Source organism: Camelus dromedarius, chromosome 8 (assembly GCF_036321535.1).
Source record: "Camelus dromedarius isolate mCamDro1 chromosome 8, mCamDro1.pat, whole genome shotgun sequence".
Taxonomy (NCBI): Eukaryota; Metazoa; Chordata; class Mammalia; order Artiodactyla; family Camelidae; genus Camelus; species Camelus dromedarius.
Genome location: NC_087443.1, coordinates 16,074,108 through 16,094,187, shown reverse-complemented (window position 1 = coordinate 16,094,187; position 20,080 = coordinate 16,074,108). Strand labels below are relative to the sequence as shown.

At 34.0% G+C, this 20,080-nt stretch overlaps 1 protein-coding gene across 1 annotated transcript in view; it reads left to right on the top strand.

Annotated features, from left to right (window-relative positions):
* Positions 1 to 19,182, top strand: part of ZNF33B (zinc finger protein 33B) — a 40,428-nt gene extending 21,246 nt beyond the window's left edge. Inside the window, exon 5 of the mRNA XM_064487913.1 lies at positions 16,163 to 19,182. Coding sequence (XP_064343983.1) covers positions 16,163 to 18,249 — 2,087 coding nt within the window. The 3' untranslated portion in view covers positions 18,250 to 19,182. The remainder of the gene's footprint in view (positions 1 to 16,162) is intronic.
* Positions 19,183 to 20,080: the final 898 nt, after the last annotated feature.

The window sequence follows — 20,080 nt, the reverse complement described above, 5'->3', positions numbered from 1 at the left end:
ATCTACATCAGGGATTTTGGGCTTGTAATTTTCTTTTCTTCTGGCATCATTGTCAGGTTTTGGTGATAGTAATGCTGGCCTTTTAAAATAAATCTGGATATGTCCCTTCCTATTAATTTTTTGGAAGAGTTTTGAGAAGAATTGGTAATAATTCTTCTTTAAATGTTTGTTAGAACTTACCAGTGAAGCTATGTGGTCCTGGGCTTTTGTTTGATTACTGATTCAGAATCCTTACTAGTAATTGACCTGTTAAGATTTTTAATTTCTTCCTGATTCAGTGTTGGATGTTTCTAGGAATTTTCTGTTTCTTCTAGTTGTGAACTTTATTGTGATAGATTTGTTCATAGTAGTCTCTTATCCTTTGTATTTCTGTGGTGTCCGTTGTAACGTCTTCTTTTTCATTTTTGGTATTATTTGAGTCCTCTATTTTCCTCCATGACTCTAGCTAAAGGTTTCTCAATTTTGTTTATCTTTTCAAAGAACCAGCTCTTAGTTTCATTGGTCTTTTTTGTTGTATTTTTGTCCCTATTTCATTTATATCTGCTCTAGTTTTTTTGTTATTTCCTATTCTACTAATTTGGGCTTTGTTTCTTCCTCTTCTTCTGGTTTCTTTAGTTATAAAGTTAGTTTGTGTATTTTAAAGTTTTCTTGTTTCTTAATGTGAGCATTTATCACTATAAATTTCCCTCTGAGAACTGCTTTTGCTGCATCCTATGTGTTTGGTATATTATATCTACATTTTTTTTCTGCGAGTTCTTTTTGATTCATTCATTGGTTGTTCACTAGCATGTTGTTTAGTCTTCATGTATATGTGAATTTTGCAGTTTTCTTCTTGTAATTTGTTTGTTTGTTTTATATTGTGGTTGGAAAAGATGCTTCTTGAATTTATTAAGACTTACTTTGCGGTCTAGCACATGATCTATCTTGGAGAATGTTCCTTGTGAAAAGAATATGTGTTCTGTTGCTTTTGGGTGGAATATTTTGTGTGTATCTATTAAATTAATCTGATCTGATGTGTCGATTAAGACCAGTGTTTCCGTATTGATTTTCTGTCTGGATTATCCATCAACTAAAGTCTGGTGTTATTGTGCCCTGCTATTATTGCTATCAGCTTCTCCCTTTAAGTCTGTTAATTTGCTTTATATATTTAGGTGCTGTGATATTGAGTGCATAAATGTTTACAAATGTTATATCCTCTTTTGGTTTGAACCCTGTATCATTATGTAATGACTTTCTTTATCTCTTACTATAGTCTTTGCTTAGAGTCTATTTTGTCTGAGATAAGTTCCCCAGCTTTCTTTTGGTTTTCATTTGCATGGAATATCTTTTTGCATCCCTTCACTTTGTCTGTGTTTATCCTTAACATCTCAAGTTCATCTCTAGGCAGCCTATGGATGGATCTTTTTTTTTAATCCTTTTATCCATTCTATGTCTTTTGACTAGAGAATTTAGTCCACTCGTATTTAAATTATTGATTAATATGTACTTATTGCCATTTTGTTAATTGTTTTCTGACTATTTGTTATTTATCTGTTTTGTTTTTCTTCTTCTCTCTTGTTTTGTGACTTGAAAGTTTTCTATTATGCTTTGATTTTTTTTTCTTTATTTTTTGTGTATCTAGCAGAGGTTTTTACTTTGTGATTACATGGAAACTTACTTCTAATACCTTATAACAGTTTAAGTTGACAACAAATTTGAACGCATTCTGAATCTGTACATTTTTATTCTCCCTCCCCACATTTTATGTTTTATATCTTTTTCCTTGTGTATCTCTTAACTAATTATTGTAATTGTTATTTTTGCTACTTTTGTCTTTTAACCTTCATACTATATTTATAAGTGATTAACCTTCCATCTTTACAGCATTAGATTATTCTGGATTTTATTATATATTTACTTATACCAGTGAGATTTATACTTACATATGTTTTTCTGTTACTAATTGTGTTCTTTCATTTCAGCTTAAAGAAGTCCCTTTAAAATTCCTGTAAGGCTGATCTAGTGATGATGAACTCCTTTAGCTTTTGCTTGTCTGGAAAACTCTTTCTCCTTCAGTTCTGAATGACAGCTTTGCTCAGTAGAATATTCCTGATTAGCAGTTTTTTATTTTGTTTTTCTCTCAGCACTTTGAATGTATCATACCACTCTCTTCTGACGCACAAAGTTTCTGCTAAAAAACAAGCTGTCATCTTATGAGGGTTCCCTTATATGTATCATCATTTTCTGTTGCTACTTTTAAGATTCCCATGTCTTTAACTTTTGACACTTTAATTGTTATATGTCTTGTGTGAGTCTATTTGAATTTGTCTTCTTGTGAAATCTCTGTGCTTCTGGGAAATGGATGTCTGTTTCCTTCCCAGGTTAAGAAAGTTCAAGCATTATTTCTTTAAATAAGTTTTCTGCCTTTTTCTCTCTCTCTCTCTTCTTTCTCTGGGACTCCTGTATTACAAATGTAGGTCCGCTCAGTGTTTTCCCATGAGTCTCTTAAGCTATTGGCACTTTTTTTCATTCTTTTTTCTTTTTGTTGCTCTGACTGGATGAGTTCCACTGCCCTATCTTCAAATCTACTGACCTTTTCTTTTTGCTTCATCCAGTCTGCTCTTGGACTATTCTAGTGTATTTTTTCAGTTCCGTTATTGTAGTCTTCAGCTCTGTGATTTCTGTTTGGTGCTTTCTTCTATTTTCTGTCTCTTCATTGAAGTTCTCACTGTATTCATTCATTCTTCTCCGAATTTTGGTGAGCATCTTTATGACTTTTTTTTAAAAAATTTTTTATTAGGTAATCACTTATCTACATTTCATCAAAGACTGAGGTTTTTTATCTTGTTCTTTTGTTTGTAATACATTCCTCTTTTTTTTTTTTCATTTTCCTTGAGTCTCTGTAATGTTTTCTTTACATTAGATAAAATAGCTGCCTTTCCTACTCTTGAAGAAGTTGCCTCATGTAAGAGACATGCTTTACCTTTTAGCCCTGCCTTAGCGCTTGGATGTCTCTCAAAACTTTATTATCTAAACAACCTAATTTATTTTTAGTGGCTCCCAGTATTTGAGGTTGTTCCAAGACCTGTCAATGTCCCAGAGCAGAGGGTCTCAGTCAGGATCTAGATTAATGCTGACTGGAAGCCAGACTCTTAGACAGTATCTTTCAAAGCATGCAAATATATAATTCTGTGGGACCACAAGTATAAGTCCTGCTAGCCACCAGAGTCAGGAGACCTTAGAGGTGTCTCTTGTGGTATCAGTGGCAGCAATCAGGGTGCCAGACGAGTGTACTAGTTCCTTTCTAGAGGATACTGTGAGCTGCAATGAGGCGAAGAGAGAGTGCAAAGAAGGCCCCCTCCAGGTGGAGTGAGTCAGAAGGAGAGCACAAAGTTGCAGTTCATTTACCATTTTCAAATGATAAACCCACCTTGCATTAGTGGACCAAATTCCACATTGTCATTGTATATAATCCTTTTTATATGGATAAAATTTGATGGTGTTGTGTTGCAGATTTGTGGGTTTTCAATATTCATAAGATATTGATCTTAATATTCTTAGATATTAATCTCCAGTTGTGTTGTCTCCTGTTTGATTTTGGAAGCAGGGTGATATTGGGCTCATAGAATGAGTTGGAAAGTGTTCTTTTCTATCTTTTGGAGGAGTTTTTGAATAATTAGTGTTAATTCTTTGCTGAATGTTTAGTACAGTTCACCAGTGAAACCATCTCAATCTGAGCTTTGTAATGAAAAGTTTTAAAATGACAATTTCAGTATTGTTACTTCTACAGCTTTTTTCAAGATTTAAAATTCATTCTTAAATCAGTTTCTATAATTTTGTTATTCTAGGAATTTTTGCATTTCATTAAATTTATCTGATTTATTGGCATGTAATTGTTCATAACATTTCCTTGTTATTTTTGTTTTCATATAGAATAGTAGTTTTATAATGTTAGTATATTATATCCCGAGTGTATATATCATCTTTCATCTGTAATTTTAGTAATTTCAATCTTCTGTCTCTTATTTCAATGTAAGTCTAACTAGAGGTTTGTCAGTTTTGTTGATCTTTCAAATAATTATTTATTTTCTTTCTCATCTCTGTTTCATTAATTTTTACTCTAAACTGATTTCCCTCCTTTTGCTTGTTTTGGATTTGTATTGCCTTTTTTCCCTATTGTTCTAAGGTAGAAGGTTAGCTTATTGATTTGATTGCTTGCTTGTTTGTTTTGGAGGGGTAGGTAATAAGATTTATTTATTTATTTTTATTTGCAGGTATAAATTACCCTATAAGTACTGCTTTATGTGTGCTTCATAATTTTGGTATATTTTGTCTTCATTTTTACTCATCTCAAAGTATTTCTCTAATTTCCCTTGTTAATTGCTTTTTTGACTCTTTTTTTTTTATTTAGGGATGTATTATTTAATTCACCCCCATTTGTGAATTTTCAAAATTCTTTTGTATTACTGATTTGTAATTTCCTTCCAACATGCTGAGGGAATGTTTTTACATTTATTCTGGGAAATGTTTCATGTGTTCTTAAAGAATGTGTATTCTGCAATTTTTGAGTGTTTTGTATTTGTATATGTTAGCTCTGGTTGCTTTATAGTATTATTCATGCCTTTTTTTTCTTGATTTTTCTTCATAGTCTGCCCAGTTGTTTTATCCATTACTAAACGTGGGGTATAAACGTCTCCAGTTATTGTTGATGTGTGTATTTTACCTTTCAGTTCTGTCAGTATTTGCTTCATGCATTTTGAGACTGTTGTTCACAGCATATATTGCTTAGATTTATGTCTCCTTTATCAGTTAACTCTTTATATAATGTCCCTCCTTATCTCTAGTAATATTTTTATGTTGAAGTGTATTTTGTCTGATATTAGTATAGCAACCCCAGCCTTATGGATGTCGTGTACTTGTTATATCTTTATTTTTAAACTTTCAACCTATTTGTGGCTTTGAATATAAAGAGTATCCTTGTAGACAGCATGAGTTTGGATTTTCAGGTTTTTTTTTCAGTCTGGCAGTTGCTGCCTTTTTATTGGATTTTTAAGTACATTTCAAGTGTCTGTTATTATCCGTATAGTTGAATGTGCACCTGCCATTTTACTTTTTTGGTGTTTATCTGTCTTGTGCCTTTTTGATCCTGTATTCCTTTTATTACTGCCTTCTTTTTCATTAAGTGAGTACATTATAGTGTAGAATTTTAATTTCTTTAATGATTATTTTACTTAAAAAATTATTTTCCTAGTAGATGCTATAGGATTTAGTTAATAAATCTTAACTTTTCAGAACTGACTTACACTGTCTTACCTCCAGTGAGATATAGAATTGTTATTCATGTATAGCTCTACATTTTCTTCTCTATTTTTATGGTATTACTTTTGTATCTAGTACATGTATATGTTTAAATTCCAATAATACATTGTCATAAGTATTGCTTTATGTAATTTAATGTGCCTAAAGGAACTGCTATAAGAATGGATATCAAGTCTCTATTTATAGTTTCTTATATTTACTTGCTTATTGCCATTTCTGCTTCATTTCACTTGTTCCTGTGGATTCAAGTTACCATCCAGGGTCATTTCCTTGCTACTGTATAGCTTTATTCCTGTCTCATTGTGCTTTATTATCAAATATGATACACTTTTATATGTTACCAGCCCAACAATACAGTACAGTTACATACATATTGGTTTGTTCATTGCCTTGGTAAAATTGTTAGGAAGAGAAATATGCCTTTATACTGTTTTTTTTAAACTACATAGTAACTCTTACCTGCAGTCTTTCTGGATTTGAACTAGTGACTGAGATCATTGCTTTCAGTCTGAAGAATTTATTTCTTGTAAGGCTAGTCTACTGGCAATGGATTCTTTCCAATTGTTTTTTGGTTTTGCTTTCTTTTAGTTTAATCTGTGGATTTATTTATATCATCTTCAGTTTTGAATATTTCTGCTACTTTGGTTGGCAGATTTTTTTCCCCTAGCACACTGAATATGTCATCCAACCTCCTGGACTCTGTTGTTTTGGATGAGAAGTGAGGTGTTAATCTTCTTGGAGATCCCTGGTATGTTAATAGTTGTATTTCTCTTGATGCTTTTGAGGTTTTGTCTTTTTTTTTTAAATTATTTTTACTATGATGCATCTTGGTGTGGATCTTTGTGTTTATCTCACTTGGAGTTTCTCTTGTTGAATTTGAAGATTAATGTTTTTCTTTAAATTTGCAACATTTTTGGTATCATTTTATTGACTATTTTTTCTGCTCCTTGCTCTTTTTCCTTCCCTCCTGTTACTCCCATTATGAATGTTAATGCAGTTAATGATGTCCTGCATTTATTTGAGGCTTTGTTCATTCTCCCCACCCTACCCCCATCACTTTCTCCCTCTGTTGTTTATATTGCATTTTGTCAATTAACTTATCTTCAAGTTCACTAATTCTTCCTATAAACTTCAATCTACTGTTGAGTCCTTCCAATGAATTTCTGTTGCAGTCTATTTGTGATTTGTATGAGAAGTCTCATGAAGTGGAGCATATGTATGAATAAACAGGATACACCAAAAGGCAGTGTCTTCACGAAGCTGTTGGTCTGGCTGCTTGGTGCAATCTGATGTCCTATAGTAGTTAGTGGGTGACTAAGACCCATGTCCTCTTTGGTGACAGCTGCAGCAAAACCAGCAGCAGCAGTGCAGTGGTTGCAGATCCAACAGGGAATCCATACTGGGAGGCCAGCTTGCTTGTTTTCCCTTGAGCCTGTCCCTTTGGCACCTGTATAAAATATTAACTTTCTAGGTTAAGTACTGGTACTACAACTTCTGGGACTCAGGCTGTAATTGTAGTTGACAAGGTATTACAAGATAAAAGCATACTCTTAGACAGTGCATTAAGGCATACCAGGTAGGTACTAGAATTCTTCAGAGTGTAGACTTTCTGGTCTTGAAAAATTCTGCCATGTTGCAAAGTTTGTATTGCAGTCTTAGAAATTAGATTTGATCAAAAAGAATATTATTTTCAGGTGTAATTTTGGATGAACCAACTATGAACAATGAAGTTAATTTTGAAATTACTTTCTTCTATTTGAATATGTATCATTGGATTACATAAACAGATATTTTGAATTATATACAAAGTCATGAAGCCATTTTTGATTTCTTGTACAAATTACAGAAATGTCAGAGGAAACATTAAAATGGCATTGTATAAATTTGTATTTAAAATTAAATTCATGGACAACCTAGAAAAAATGGAAAAATTCCTAAAAATGTATACTTCCAAAGACTGAACCAGGAAGAAATAGAAAATATAGGGAGAAGGTATAGCTTAGTGGTAGAGTGCATGCTTAGCATGTACAAGGTCCTTGGTTCAATCCCCAGTACTTCCATTAAAAATAAATTTTAAAAATCCAAATTACATCCCCCCAAAGTTAAAAAAAATCTATTTAATAAAAAAAAAAAGAAAATATAAACAGACCAAATACCATTAACGAAATTGAATCATGAAATTTAAAAACTCCTAATAGGACTGGATGGCTTCACAAGTGAATTTTACCAAACATTTAGAGAAGATGTAACACCTATCCTTCTCAAAATATCCCAAAACATTATAGAGAAAAGAATGGTTCTGAATTAATTCTGAGGCCAGCATCACTCTGATACCAAAAACAAGCAAAGATATTACAAAAGAAAGAAAATTATGCACCAATATCACTGAACAACATAGATTTAAAAAAGTCCTCATCAAAATATTAGCAAACTATATTCAAAGCATGTTAAAAGGATCTTACCTCATGATAAAGTGGGGTTTATTCCAGAAGTGCAAGGATGTTTCAGTATTTGCAAATCAATCAATGTGATATAGCACTTTAATAAATTGGACAATAAAAATAATATGATCATTTCAGCAGATGTAGAAAAGGTTTTACAACATTCTACATTCATTTACAATAGAACTCTCAACAAAGTGGGTATAGACTGAATATACCTTAACATATTAAAGACCATGAATGATGAGCCCATGGCTAACATATTCAATGGTGAAAATCTAAAAGTATTTCCTTTAGGATCAGGAACAAGACAAGGATGCCCACTCTCATCACTTTTATTCAGTATAATTGAAAATCCTAACCACAGCAATCAGACAAGAAAAAGAAGTAAAAGGAAGACAAATTGGAAAGAAAGAAGTAAAACCTGTCACTGTTTGAAGATGACATGATACTAAAGATAGAAAATTCTAAAGGTGCCACCAGAAAACTACTAGAGCTCATCAATGAATTTGGTAAAGTTGTAAGATACAAAATTAGTAGAAATCTGTTGCATTTTATACACTAACAGCAGACTATCAAAAAGAAGAATTAAGGAAATCATTGCACCAAAAGTGAATAAATACCTAGATGTAAATCTAACCAAGAGGTAAAAGACTTGTACTCAGGAAACTATAAGACACTGATGAAAGAAATAGAAGACCATGCAAACAGATGGAAAGATATACTGTGCTAACAGATTGGAAGAATTAATATTGTTAAAGTGACCGTACTGCCCAAAGTAATCTACAGATCCAGTGCAATCCTTATCACAGTACCGGTGGCATTTGTCACAGGGCTGGAACAGACAATTCTAAAATTTGTATGGAAACACAGAAGACCCCAAATAGGCAAAACAATCTTGAAAAAAAGAAAAAAAAACCCCACAAAGCTGAAGGTATCATGCACCCTGATTTCAAACTGTACTCCTAAGCTACAGTAATTGAAACAGTATGGTACTGGCATAAAAACAGAAACATACATCAGTGCAATAGAATAGAGAGCTCAAAAAGGAACCCACATTCATGGTCAATTAATCTGTGACAAAGTAAGCAAGAATATCTAGTGGGGAAAAGAGAGCCTCTTCAGTAAGTGGTGTTGAAAAAACTGGACAGCTATATTCAAAAGTATCAGACTTGCTTGTGTTTTCACACCATGCACAAAAATACATTCAACCTGGATTAAAGACTTAAATGTAAGACCTACAAGTACAGAAGAAAATGTAAGCAGTACTCTCTTTGACGTTAGTCTTAATATTTTTTTGGATAAGTCTCCTGAAGCAAGGGAAACAAAAGCAAAAATGAAAAAATGGAACTGCATCAAACTAAAAAGCTTTTGCACAGTGAAGAAAACCATTATCAAAAAGGCCACCTAATGAATGGGAGAAGAGATTTGAAAGCCATATATTCGACAGATAGTTAATGTCCAAAATATATAATGAACTCATACAAGTTGACATCAAAACCCAAACAACCCAATTAAAAATGGGCAAGCTACTGAACATACATTGTTCCAGAGAAGACATACAGATGGCCAAAAGGCATGTGAAAAGGTGCTCAATATCATTAATCGTAAGGGAAATGCAAATCAAAAGTACAATGACATAGCCCCTCATATCTGTCAGAATGGCTATGACTGAAAACACAACAAATAGCAAATGTTGATGAGGATGAGGAGAAAGGAAATCCTTGTGCACTATTAGTGGGATTGTAAATTGGTGTAGCCATTGTGTAAAACAATATGGAAATAACTCAAAAAATTAAAAATAGAACTACCATATAATCCAGCAATTCTACTTCTGGATATTTATCCAGAGAAAATGAAAACACTAATGAATAGATACATGCACCACTGTGTTCATTGCATTATAATTTATAATAGCCAAGATATGAAGGCAAGCTAAGTACCTATCAATAAATGAGTCGACAAAGAAGATATGTTATATATAGATAGATGCGCGCGCGCGCGCGCACACACACACACACACATACACTACAGCAGAATATTACTCAGCCGTATAACATGAAATCTTGCCATCTGCAACAACATGGGTGGACCTGGAGGGTATTATGCCTAGTGAAGTAAGTCAGAGAGAGAAAGACAAATACCATATGATTTCATTTATATTTGGAATTTTTAAAAAAGCGAATGAACAAATGAAATAGAAACAGTTATATAGATAGAAAAAGATGTACTTGCTAGACGGAAGGGAAATAGAAGAAAGAAATAAGTGAGGAGATTGAGGTGCAAACTTCCAGTTGCAAAATAAATGAGTCACAGTTATGAAGTGTACACTGTGGGGAATATAGTCAATAACTATGTAATATCTTTGTATGGTGGTATAATGTAACTAGGCTTATCATCCTGATCAGTTTGAAATTTATAAAAATATTGAATCACTAGGTTGTGTACAGGAACTTAGTGTTGTAGGTCAATTATATTTCAAAACAAAGAAACTCGTAGAAAAAGGGATGAAATTTGTGGTTTCCTAAATTGGGGGTTGGGGGAGGAATAAGGATGAAGGCAGTCAAAAGGTACAAACTTCCAGTTATAAGGTAACTAAATACTCAGGATGTAATGTACTATATAATAAATATGATTAAAACTGCTGTATGTTATGTAAGTTGTCAAGATAACAAATAAATCCTGAGTTCTCATCTCAGGAAAAAAAAACTTTTAATATATAAAATTAAATTCAGATTTACACGTAACTATTTTGAAGAGTTAGTTTTAGAAAAATGTTTCTCAAGAGCTTTAATCTCTATGTAGTCTAAAGTCTATGTTTTGAAATAATATATCAGAAATTTGAAATGTCTGTTTTGCAGTTTGTAAGTTTATATTGTTAGTCCTCTATCACTGTAGTACTTATTAATAATGTTTTATAAGTAATAGAATATTTTAAAGGAAAAGCATAATTTTAATACCTTTATACTGTGGTATAATTTTTTGGGTAAGCAGCCCCACATTTTGATTTTGCACTGTCCCCCATCAATTATGCAGTCACCCCTGCCCTGTATTTCAAAACTAAATAAAAACCTATATGATCATCTCAATATATACATAAAAAGCATTTGACAAAACCCAGAATTCGTTCCTGATTAAAACTCTCAAATGAAGAATAGAAGGGACTTTCATTAATCTGATAAAGGGCATCTTATAGAAAACCAGTTAATATTGTGCTTAATACTTAAAAATTGAATAGTTTTTTAACAGTTCAGGAACAAGTCAAGGATTCCACTCATAGTAATATAATGTAATGTAGCTAAAGTAATCAGGGAAGAAAAAGAAAAGGAGGCCACTGTGGAAAAGAAGTGAAACTGTGTTTATTCACAGAGAGCATGATTATGTAGAAAATTCAATGGAATTCACACACACAAAAAAAAACTAGAACTTTTATGTGAGTGTCAGTTGAAGGATAAAAATCAGTATACAAAAATCAGTTTTATTTTTATGTACTGCCAGTAATTGACTGGAAATTGCAAAATTAAAAAGTTTTATTTACAATAGCATGAAAAATATTTTCTTGCAGATGTAGCTGGCAAAAGATGTGAAAGACCTCACTGAAAATTATATACCATTGCAGAGAGAAATTGAATACCTAAATAAATGGAGAGAGCCTCACATCCTGTTCATGAATACATGATAAATGTTGATGTATCAGAGTGCTCAATAGACTCAATACGTTTTTCTCCTTAAAAACATCTGTAGACTCAGAACAATCTCAATTTAAACCCCAGCATACTTCATAGAGTAATTGCCTAGCTGATTTCTAAACTTTATATAGAAGTGCAAAGAGCCAGAAAAACTAAAACAACTTTGAAAAATAAAAGCTTAAGTTGTAGGGCTAACACTGCCTGATTTCAAGACTTACTATAATTATGGTAAATAAGACTGTGGTTTTAGCATTAGGAAAGACACATAGAGGAGTGGATCAGAGTAGAGAGCCCAGAAATAAATCCATTAGTTTATATTATTATGTCAGAGCTTATCAGATTATATAGTTTAACCATAATCAGTTGATTCATCAGCTTTACCTCACTGAAGCTATTTTGTGATTGCTATGAACATTTCTCAATGGTTGCTCTCGGTTTTTGTATTTATCGTGTCATCTACTTGTTACATTATGTTGACTGGTAGCAATTTGAAAGCCCAACTTTTCAGTAGCACTGCTTTAGGGACACTTCCAAATACTCAGCAGGGGTGTAGAGAAGAATGTCTGTCTCTATATTGTTTATAATAACAGAAAAACTAGAATCAACCAGACTATCCATCAAATAGGATCAATACATAAATTACAGTATATTACATAGCCGTATGCAACAGTGTGGATGAATTTTGGAAACGTAGAGTGAAGAAAACAAACAATATGTCAGTAAAGTCTAAAATGTATGTGGACATTTTTTAAAGAAAACAATTTTGATTAAACCCACCTTCGTGATAGCTATACCTCTAATTTTGGAGGATTTTTCAGTGAAAGGAGGGGAACTATGTAGCTGAAAAACACTCTGATATTTTCAGAGATACTGCTTTTTTTGAATGGACTGTACAGTGGACAATATATTATCAGGGTACAGTTTTCTTGAGTGTGATTATGCCTTTAGTCTTAGGAGATATAATGCTGACATATTTGGAGTAATGGGTTATAATGTTTGTATTTAACTAAAATAGTTAATGGTCAAGAATTTATACAGAAAAGATAAAGCACATGTGGCAAGGGTTTAAAATTCTGTGAATCTAGATGAAAGATTTAGGGGTGCTCATTTTACTGTTCAGGCAAGCTTGGTATTTTCTTCTTCTGTGGAAACTATTCTGTGTATATTTTCTGTCTCTACTAGAGTAAATTTTGATAAGTTGTATTTCCTAGGAAATTATTTACTTCTCTTTCAAATGTATTTGAATCAAGTTGAAAAAAAAAGTCTAAGATCTTTTCATGCATCGTTTCCATGATTGCTTCTTATTATTTCTTATTTTGTGTAGTTGAGATAAAGTTAGCCAGTGATTTGTCTCTTTTGTGAATTTTTCCAAAGAACCAGCCTTTTGACTTACTTGTTCTATTTTTCTGTTTCTGTTTCATTAACTTCTGATCTAAGAAAACTGTGCAGAAATAAAAGAAGATGTTCACATGTTCGAAGGGACCACCAGGAACCTGAGGAAACATACCTGGGAACAGTCCTAAGACATACCTTAATAAAATTACTAGATCTTTAAAATGAAGAAACAGTTTTTATTTTTTTTTTATTTTCTTCTTTGTGCTGTCTACTTTCTTTTACATTACTATTATCGTTTTCTAGGGCTTTTTTTTTTTTTTTGAGTTAAGAATTCACTTGTTTTCATTCTTTCTTTTTCCCTTGATACAAACACCTAATGCTATGGAATTTCTTCTGACCAGTACACATACCCCATACATCCTCATAAGTAATATTTTCTTTGGTTTTTTGTTTTGGAACTTCATCAGGTCTGGTGTGTGTTTTCCCTCTCACCAAAGAACAGTTTACTAGAGAGTTGTTTGTTTCTCAGGTCCAGATGGAAGCTCATTCTTAACCATTAATTGCTAGTTTTACTGCATTATTACCTATGTGTGTTATCTATATCAGTTTTTGTGAATGTTTCATGTACTCTTAAGATGGAAGTATATTTTCTATTACAAGTTTTGATATTATAAAATTTGATATGGATTCATAATACATGTTATTATATTTGTGTTTGATACCGCTAACTTTTTGCTTTGATTTGTCTTGAAATACTTTTCTTATTAGTGTGTTTCTATTTTTCCTTACTTCTTTGAGTTCTGCTTTATGAAGGTTGTTTGGTCTGTTATTTCTCCATTCGAATTTGTGAATTTTAGCATTGTAAGTATTTCTTTGTCCTCCCTGGTGACAAGATTGCCCCTCTGTTTCCTTCTTGTTTCCTTTTGTCTGGAATGATACTGTTCACCCCTTTGTTTTTAGCCCTTTTGTGCCATTTTTCTTAAGTATGTTTTCCCTTTACAGCAGAGATTTTAGGCTTTGTCCATGACTCAATTTGAAAATCAAAACCAAATTTAATTGGTGAGTTAAGCCTATTCATATTTACTGATATGATTTGTATGTTAGGTTTCAGTTTTGTCCTATTGTTACATTTAAGGGGTATCACATTTACTGAATTTTTCTATTTGGTCTTTTTTCTTTGTTCTTTTTGGATGGAGGCAATTAGGAAATTCTGATGCTTTTGCTCTAGTATTACTTTTATATTAATATAATGGCCTTAGTTGCCCATTTCCTTTAACACTCTTATTTGGTTTTTTATCTTATAGTTGACATCCTTTGACTCTGATTAGTTATGTGGCTGTTTCTGAGCTTATTCTTACTTCCTGTTTTTTCTCTCCTGTTTCCTGTAGCTTTTCTAGTTACATTATTCCTGCTTCACCAGAACACATAGCATTTATATTTTATTCTTCTATCCTTGTTCTTATCTTTGTTTTGGTTTCCGATCTACAATTAAATGTATTTACTGCTCAGTTTTTCTGCCAGCTTTTCCTGTCAAGTCTTGGTTGCTTGAAGTTTGTCCTTTTCTGGAAGGTTTCGTGATTACAATATTACCTATTTTCGTGAATATCTAAACTGGTTTACATTTTTCCATAGCCTTGCTCCTTAAAGGATAATAGACAATGGGTAAAAGTCCTTGACTCACTCAATTCCTTTTCTTGAAAATGTTGCTCCGCTTAGCTTTGCTTTGTTTACTGGTGACAAAGTCTGTTGCCAAACCTGTATTTTGTTTGTTTGTTGATATTTGGTCTTTTTGTCCAACATCCTCATCCTTGTCTAGAGGCCTTTTTCTTCATTTTTAAGATCTGGTAGCTTTATTAAGGTATGTATTAAAGAGAACTGTTCCAGGTCAGTTTTTTCAGGTTCAGGGTGGTCATTTTGAACATGTAGATTAGGTCTTATTTTATTTCTGGGCAGTTTTCCTAGATTATGGTTTTTAATTTTAGATTTATTCCATTTTCTTTTTTTTTCTCTTTAGAGACTACAATCATATATACATACAATTTTATTTTTAAATTTTTATTTATTACATTATTTTACAATCCACCTTCTTTTTCCAGAACTTACTTTTTGTTTCAATTTTTTTTCTTTTCTTTCTTTTTTTTTTTTTTGTTTAGTCTTTTGTTGTTCCTTTGCTGCTTTAATGCCTGTTTTCATCGCTGTTTATTAAAATTTCAGTCAAGTGTGTTTTCTCTTTGGGCTCTTTATTGGTCTGTTTGGACTGCTGTAACAAAACACCACAGACGGGGTGGCTGTACAACAGAAATTTATTTTCTCAAAGTTCTAGAGACTGGATGTTCAAGATGAAGGTGCCAGCAGGGTGGATTTCTGGTGAGGCCTCTCTGCTCAGCTTGCAGACAGCACCTTTTCACTGTGTCCTCACATGGCCTTTTCTCTGTGTGCACATGGAGAGCAAGTGAGCTCTGGTGTCTCTTCCTCTTCTAATAAGAATGTCATTCCCATCGGATTCATGCTCCACCCTTATGACATCATTTAACCTTAATTACTTCCTTAAAGGCTCTATCTCCAAATTCAGCCACATCAGGGGCTAGGGCTTCAACATATGCATTTGGGAAGGGACACAATTCAGTCTGTACCAGGCTCCTTGTAATTTAATTCCTATAATAAGATCACTCTGTTTTTACACGTTTGTTCCTCACTTTGATCAGCCCTTGCCTCCTTAGTTCCCACGTACTATGAGTCCACTCTTTTGGATTTCCCAGTAATCTGAGCTCTCATCCACCAGAACTGAGACATCATCTTAATATTTTCCCACTCACAGTGGGACTTTTTTCTTCTGGGAGTAATTTTATTTGTGTTTAACCATCTCTAAATTCTCTGTCTCTTCTTCTGCATGTGTTTACCACAGTCTCCAGCTGACTCTTTCTGCAGATGTGGCTCTCAGTTACTTCTACATTTGAATATTTGCTTGCTTCCTTAATGATGATTTGAAGTTAGTAGTATTTTGTATCTCGTAATTATTCTAAAGTCATGGGTTGTTGTCACTAATTTTATTTGCTCTCCTTATATTGATCCTATTAGTTTTTTGGAGGATACATGGACGTATACAGATTTTAATAGTTGCTGTTATTCATCAGATGTTGGAAACCAATTATATGTGTTTTAACAGTTTCCTCTCCCTTTTCCTGCTATATCAGGCTTTTTGTTTCTTGTTTTTGTTTTTGTTTTTGTTTTGCCTCAAAACCTAGAAATAGAAAAAATATGTACTTGTAGTTATTTTCATTTCTGGAGACTAGACAAGAAATCAAAGTCAGCTACAATGCAGAGCATTTGTATGTAGGTCTCGTTCCATAAGAAATGTGTTAATATTTATATGATGAGATTGATTTTTCTTGTTTCTAGAACCCTGGAAAACTGATCACATGAAAGAAAGAAGCCAAGAAGACCTGCCTAAGCATATGTGGGAAGTTGTATTCATCAATAACAAAATGCTGACCAAAGAACGAGGTCGTGTAATAGGAAAACCATTTAACTTGGACACAGATTCTTTTCCTTCCAGAAAAATACTCTGTCATTGTGACTCATGTGAAATGAGCTTCAACTGTATTTCAGAACTGGTTATCAATAAGAAAAACTATTTAGGAAAAAATACTGATGAATTTAACACCTGTGGAAAGTTGGTACTTGATATTGAACGTGAGAAAACTCATACTAGAGAGAAAAGTGAATTTTTTAAAAATGGGAAAACTTTCAGTCATAATGAGGATCCTGTTCAGCTTGAGAAGATTCAAACTTTACAGCAAAATTTTGAATACAACGTATATCAAGAAACCTTTCTTGAAAAGGCGGTATTCAGTACACACAAGCGAGAGATCACTGAAGGGAGTGACTGTGAATATAATGCTTATGGGAGAATGATCTGTGATGACTCATCCTTCTTGTTCCATCAGTTAATTCCCTCAAAGGAACATCACTATGAACTTAGTGACTGTGGGAAATCCTTATGTATGAAGTCTACCCTTTTGAATCATCATGGGGCACATATGAAACACTATGAATGTAAGAAAAGTGGGAATAATTTCAGGAGGCAGTTATACCTCTCACAACTTCAGAAAACTCATAAAGGAGAGAAACACTTTGAATGTAATGAATGTGGGAAAGCTTTTTGGGAGAAGTCACACCTCACTCGACATCAGAGGATACACACAGGAGAGAAACGCTTCCAGTGTAGTGAATGTGGAAAAACTTTCTGGGAGAAGTCAAACCTAACTAAGCATCAGCGATCACACACAGGGGAGAAACCCTATGAGTGCAATGAATGTGGGAAAGCCTTCAGCCACAAGTCAGCCCTCACATTACACCAGAGAACACATACAGGGGAGAAACCTTACCAGTGTAATGCTTGTGGGAAAACATTTTACCAGAAGTCAGACCTCACTAAACATCAGCGAACACACACAGGACTGAAACCCTATGAATGTTATGAATGTGGGAAATCCTTCTGTATGAATTCACACCTTACAGTACATCAGAGAACTCATACAGGCGAGAAACCTTTTGAATGCCCTGAGTGTGGGAAATCTTTCTGTCAGAAGTCACATCTTACACAACATCAGAGAACCCACATAGGGGATAAACCCTATGAATGTAATGCATGCGGAAAAACTTTCTACCACAAGTCAGTGCTCACCAGGCATCAGATAATTCACACAGGGTTGAAACCTTATGAATGTTACGAATGTGGGAAAACCTTCTGCTTGAAGTCGGACCTCACAGTACATCAGAGAACTCACACAGGGGAGAAACCCTTTGAATGCCCTGAATGTGGGAAATTTTTCAGCCATAAGTCAACCTTGTCCCAACACTATAGAACACATACAGGGGAAAAACCCTATGAATGTCACGAATGTGGAAAAATCTTTTATAATAAGTCATACCTAACTAAACATAATAGAACACACACAGGGGAGAAACCCTATGAATGCAGCGAATGTGGGAAAACCTTCTGCCAGAAGTCACAGCTCACTCAGCACCAGAGAATTCACATAGGGGAGAAACCCTATGAATGTAGTGAGTGTGGAAAGGCTTTCTGCCATAAGTCAGCTCTAATTGTACACCAGAGAACACATTCAGAAGACAAGCCCTATAAATGTAATGAATGTGGAAAATCTTTTTGTGTGAAGTCAGGACTTATTTTGCATCAGCGAAAACACACAGGGGAAAAGCCCTATGAGTGCAGTGAGTGTGGGAAAGCCTTCAGCCACAAGTCATCCCTCACAGTGCATCACAGGGCTCACACAGGAGAGAAATCTTGCCAGTGTAATGAATGTGGGAAGATCTTTTACCGTAAATCAGATCTTGCTAAACACCAGAGATCACACACAGGGGAGAAGCCCTATGAATGTAACACGTGTGGGAAAACCTTCTCTCAGAAGTCAAACCTCATTGTACATCAGAGAACGCACACAGAAGAAAAATCTTACGGTTGAAGTGAACTTTAGAAATGGTTGAGCCACAATTCAGCATCCACTGCACTTCAGAGAATTCACACTGTGGAGAATGCTCTGTTGACATCCTGAATGTTCAGTAACCTTTGTCTACAAACTGGCCTTATTTTACTCCAAAGTAATAACATGGGACAAACCCATAGACTGCAACAAGCATAAGACAGCCTTGTTAAGAAGTAACATTCCATTGAATGTCATACAACTAATTCTGGCAAAAAACCTCACAGGTTTTTTGACTTTGTAAAAGCTTCAGCAAAAATACAAACTAGGTTATGTCAGAATTTATATTGGGGAGAAATATGTCCATTTGAGACTATAGCTTGAACATTTTCTTTAGAAGTAATGTAACATTAGAAGTTGTGTTTTGGTTTTAATGCCATAGTTATCTTTAGGAAGCATAACTAATTGTAGTTTATAGATGTATATTGTCCATTGTAAAGCTTAAAAAACAAACAAACAAAACTCCAGTAAAATGCAATAGACTCATAAGAAGTTGCAGTAATAGTACATGGAATTCTCCTGTACCAGGCTTCCTCTAATAATAATGTTACAGAACCATAACATATTTTTAAGTACAAGAAATTGATGGTACTCCACTAGTCAGATACTTACTCAGATTTCACCAGTTTTTACGTGTATTCTGTGTATTTGGTTGTGTATTTCTGTGAAATTTTATCGTCTGTGTATTTGAATAACTGTCAACACAGGTTACAAAATCAAAAAGGAATCTGGAATTGGTATTACATGAAGATTACAGGGGAATCAGGATTTCACCACAAGAAAGTTCCCTTCTGTTAATAATCATAGCCTTTCTGCCACCCTAATCCTGGCAACGATTTGAGTATGAAGCTTTTAAAAAACAGATTAAATTGAATTGCTAGGGCAACAGCATTAAACACATGTGGTATCTCTGAAGTTCACAGGACGTGTGTATGTACATTATATAAACTGTCTATGTTTCTCATACAAAACAGAACTTAATATAATTGTGAGCAGGAAATAGATGCTCCTAGTTTAGCAGTTGTTACAACGTCAGGCACATCTCCTTTGTGTGTAGGGCCTAGAGCAACAGTTTAAAAGGAAGGCCACAAAGCTAACAGCTAACCTTTTAAAACTCATAAATCAAAATAACAAGTTCAATAAAGTGTATTCTGTGCATGGGGATAGCTAGGCCCTAGTCCCATTACCCCTTTTCTCTTTCCACCCATTGTTCATCCCAAACCATGATGTGCCTTGAGTGTACATATCTGAATACTCCAGCCTTCAGCCTAAATTTGATCCAAACCCTCTGTAAGCAACTGCCCTCTAAGACAGGGTCCAGGGAAGAAACCTCAGATTAGACCACTCAGGGCTGTAAACTGGACTGTGAATTGAGGGCCCTGATGTACCCAGGGTGGGATCTTGGCCCTTAATGTCTTTTGACTGCGAGAAGGAAGAGTGGGGCAGGAGCAGGGACAAAGTAGAATTAGAATGGTGCTTTTATTGACAATGCAAAGTTGATAGGCTAATTACATGACCAGACTACATAAATAATCAGGTTAAGCTAATAACCTAAAATTACAGTCTAGTGATCTTACGTAGCCTAAGCTTCCTTTTTAGGAAACTAGGAAAAGAAGAGCAAATTACATCCAAAGTATACAAAACGAATGATGAGACTTAGGATGGAAATCAGTGAAGTGGAAAACAGGAAACCGTTAGAGAAAATCAGTCAAAACCAAAAGCTGGTTCTTTGAGATCAAGAATGTTGATAAATCTCTAGCCAGTTACCTAAGAAAAAGAGAAGACACAAGTTGCTAATATCAGGAATAAAAGA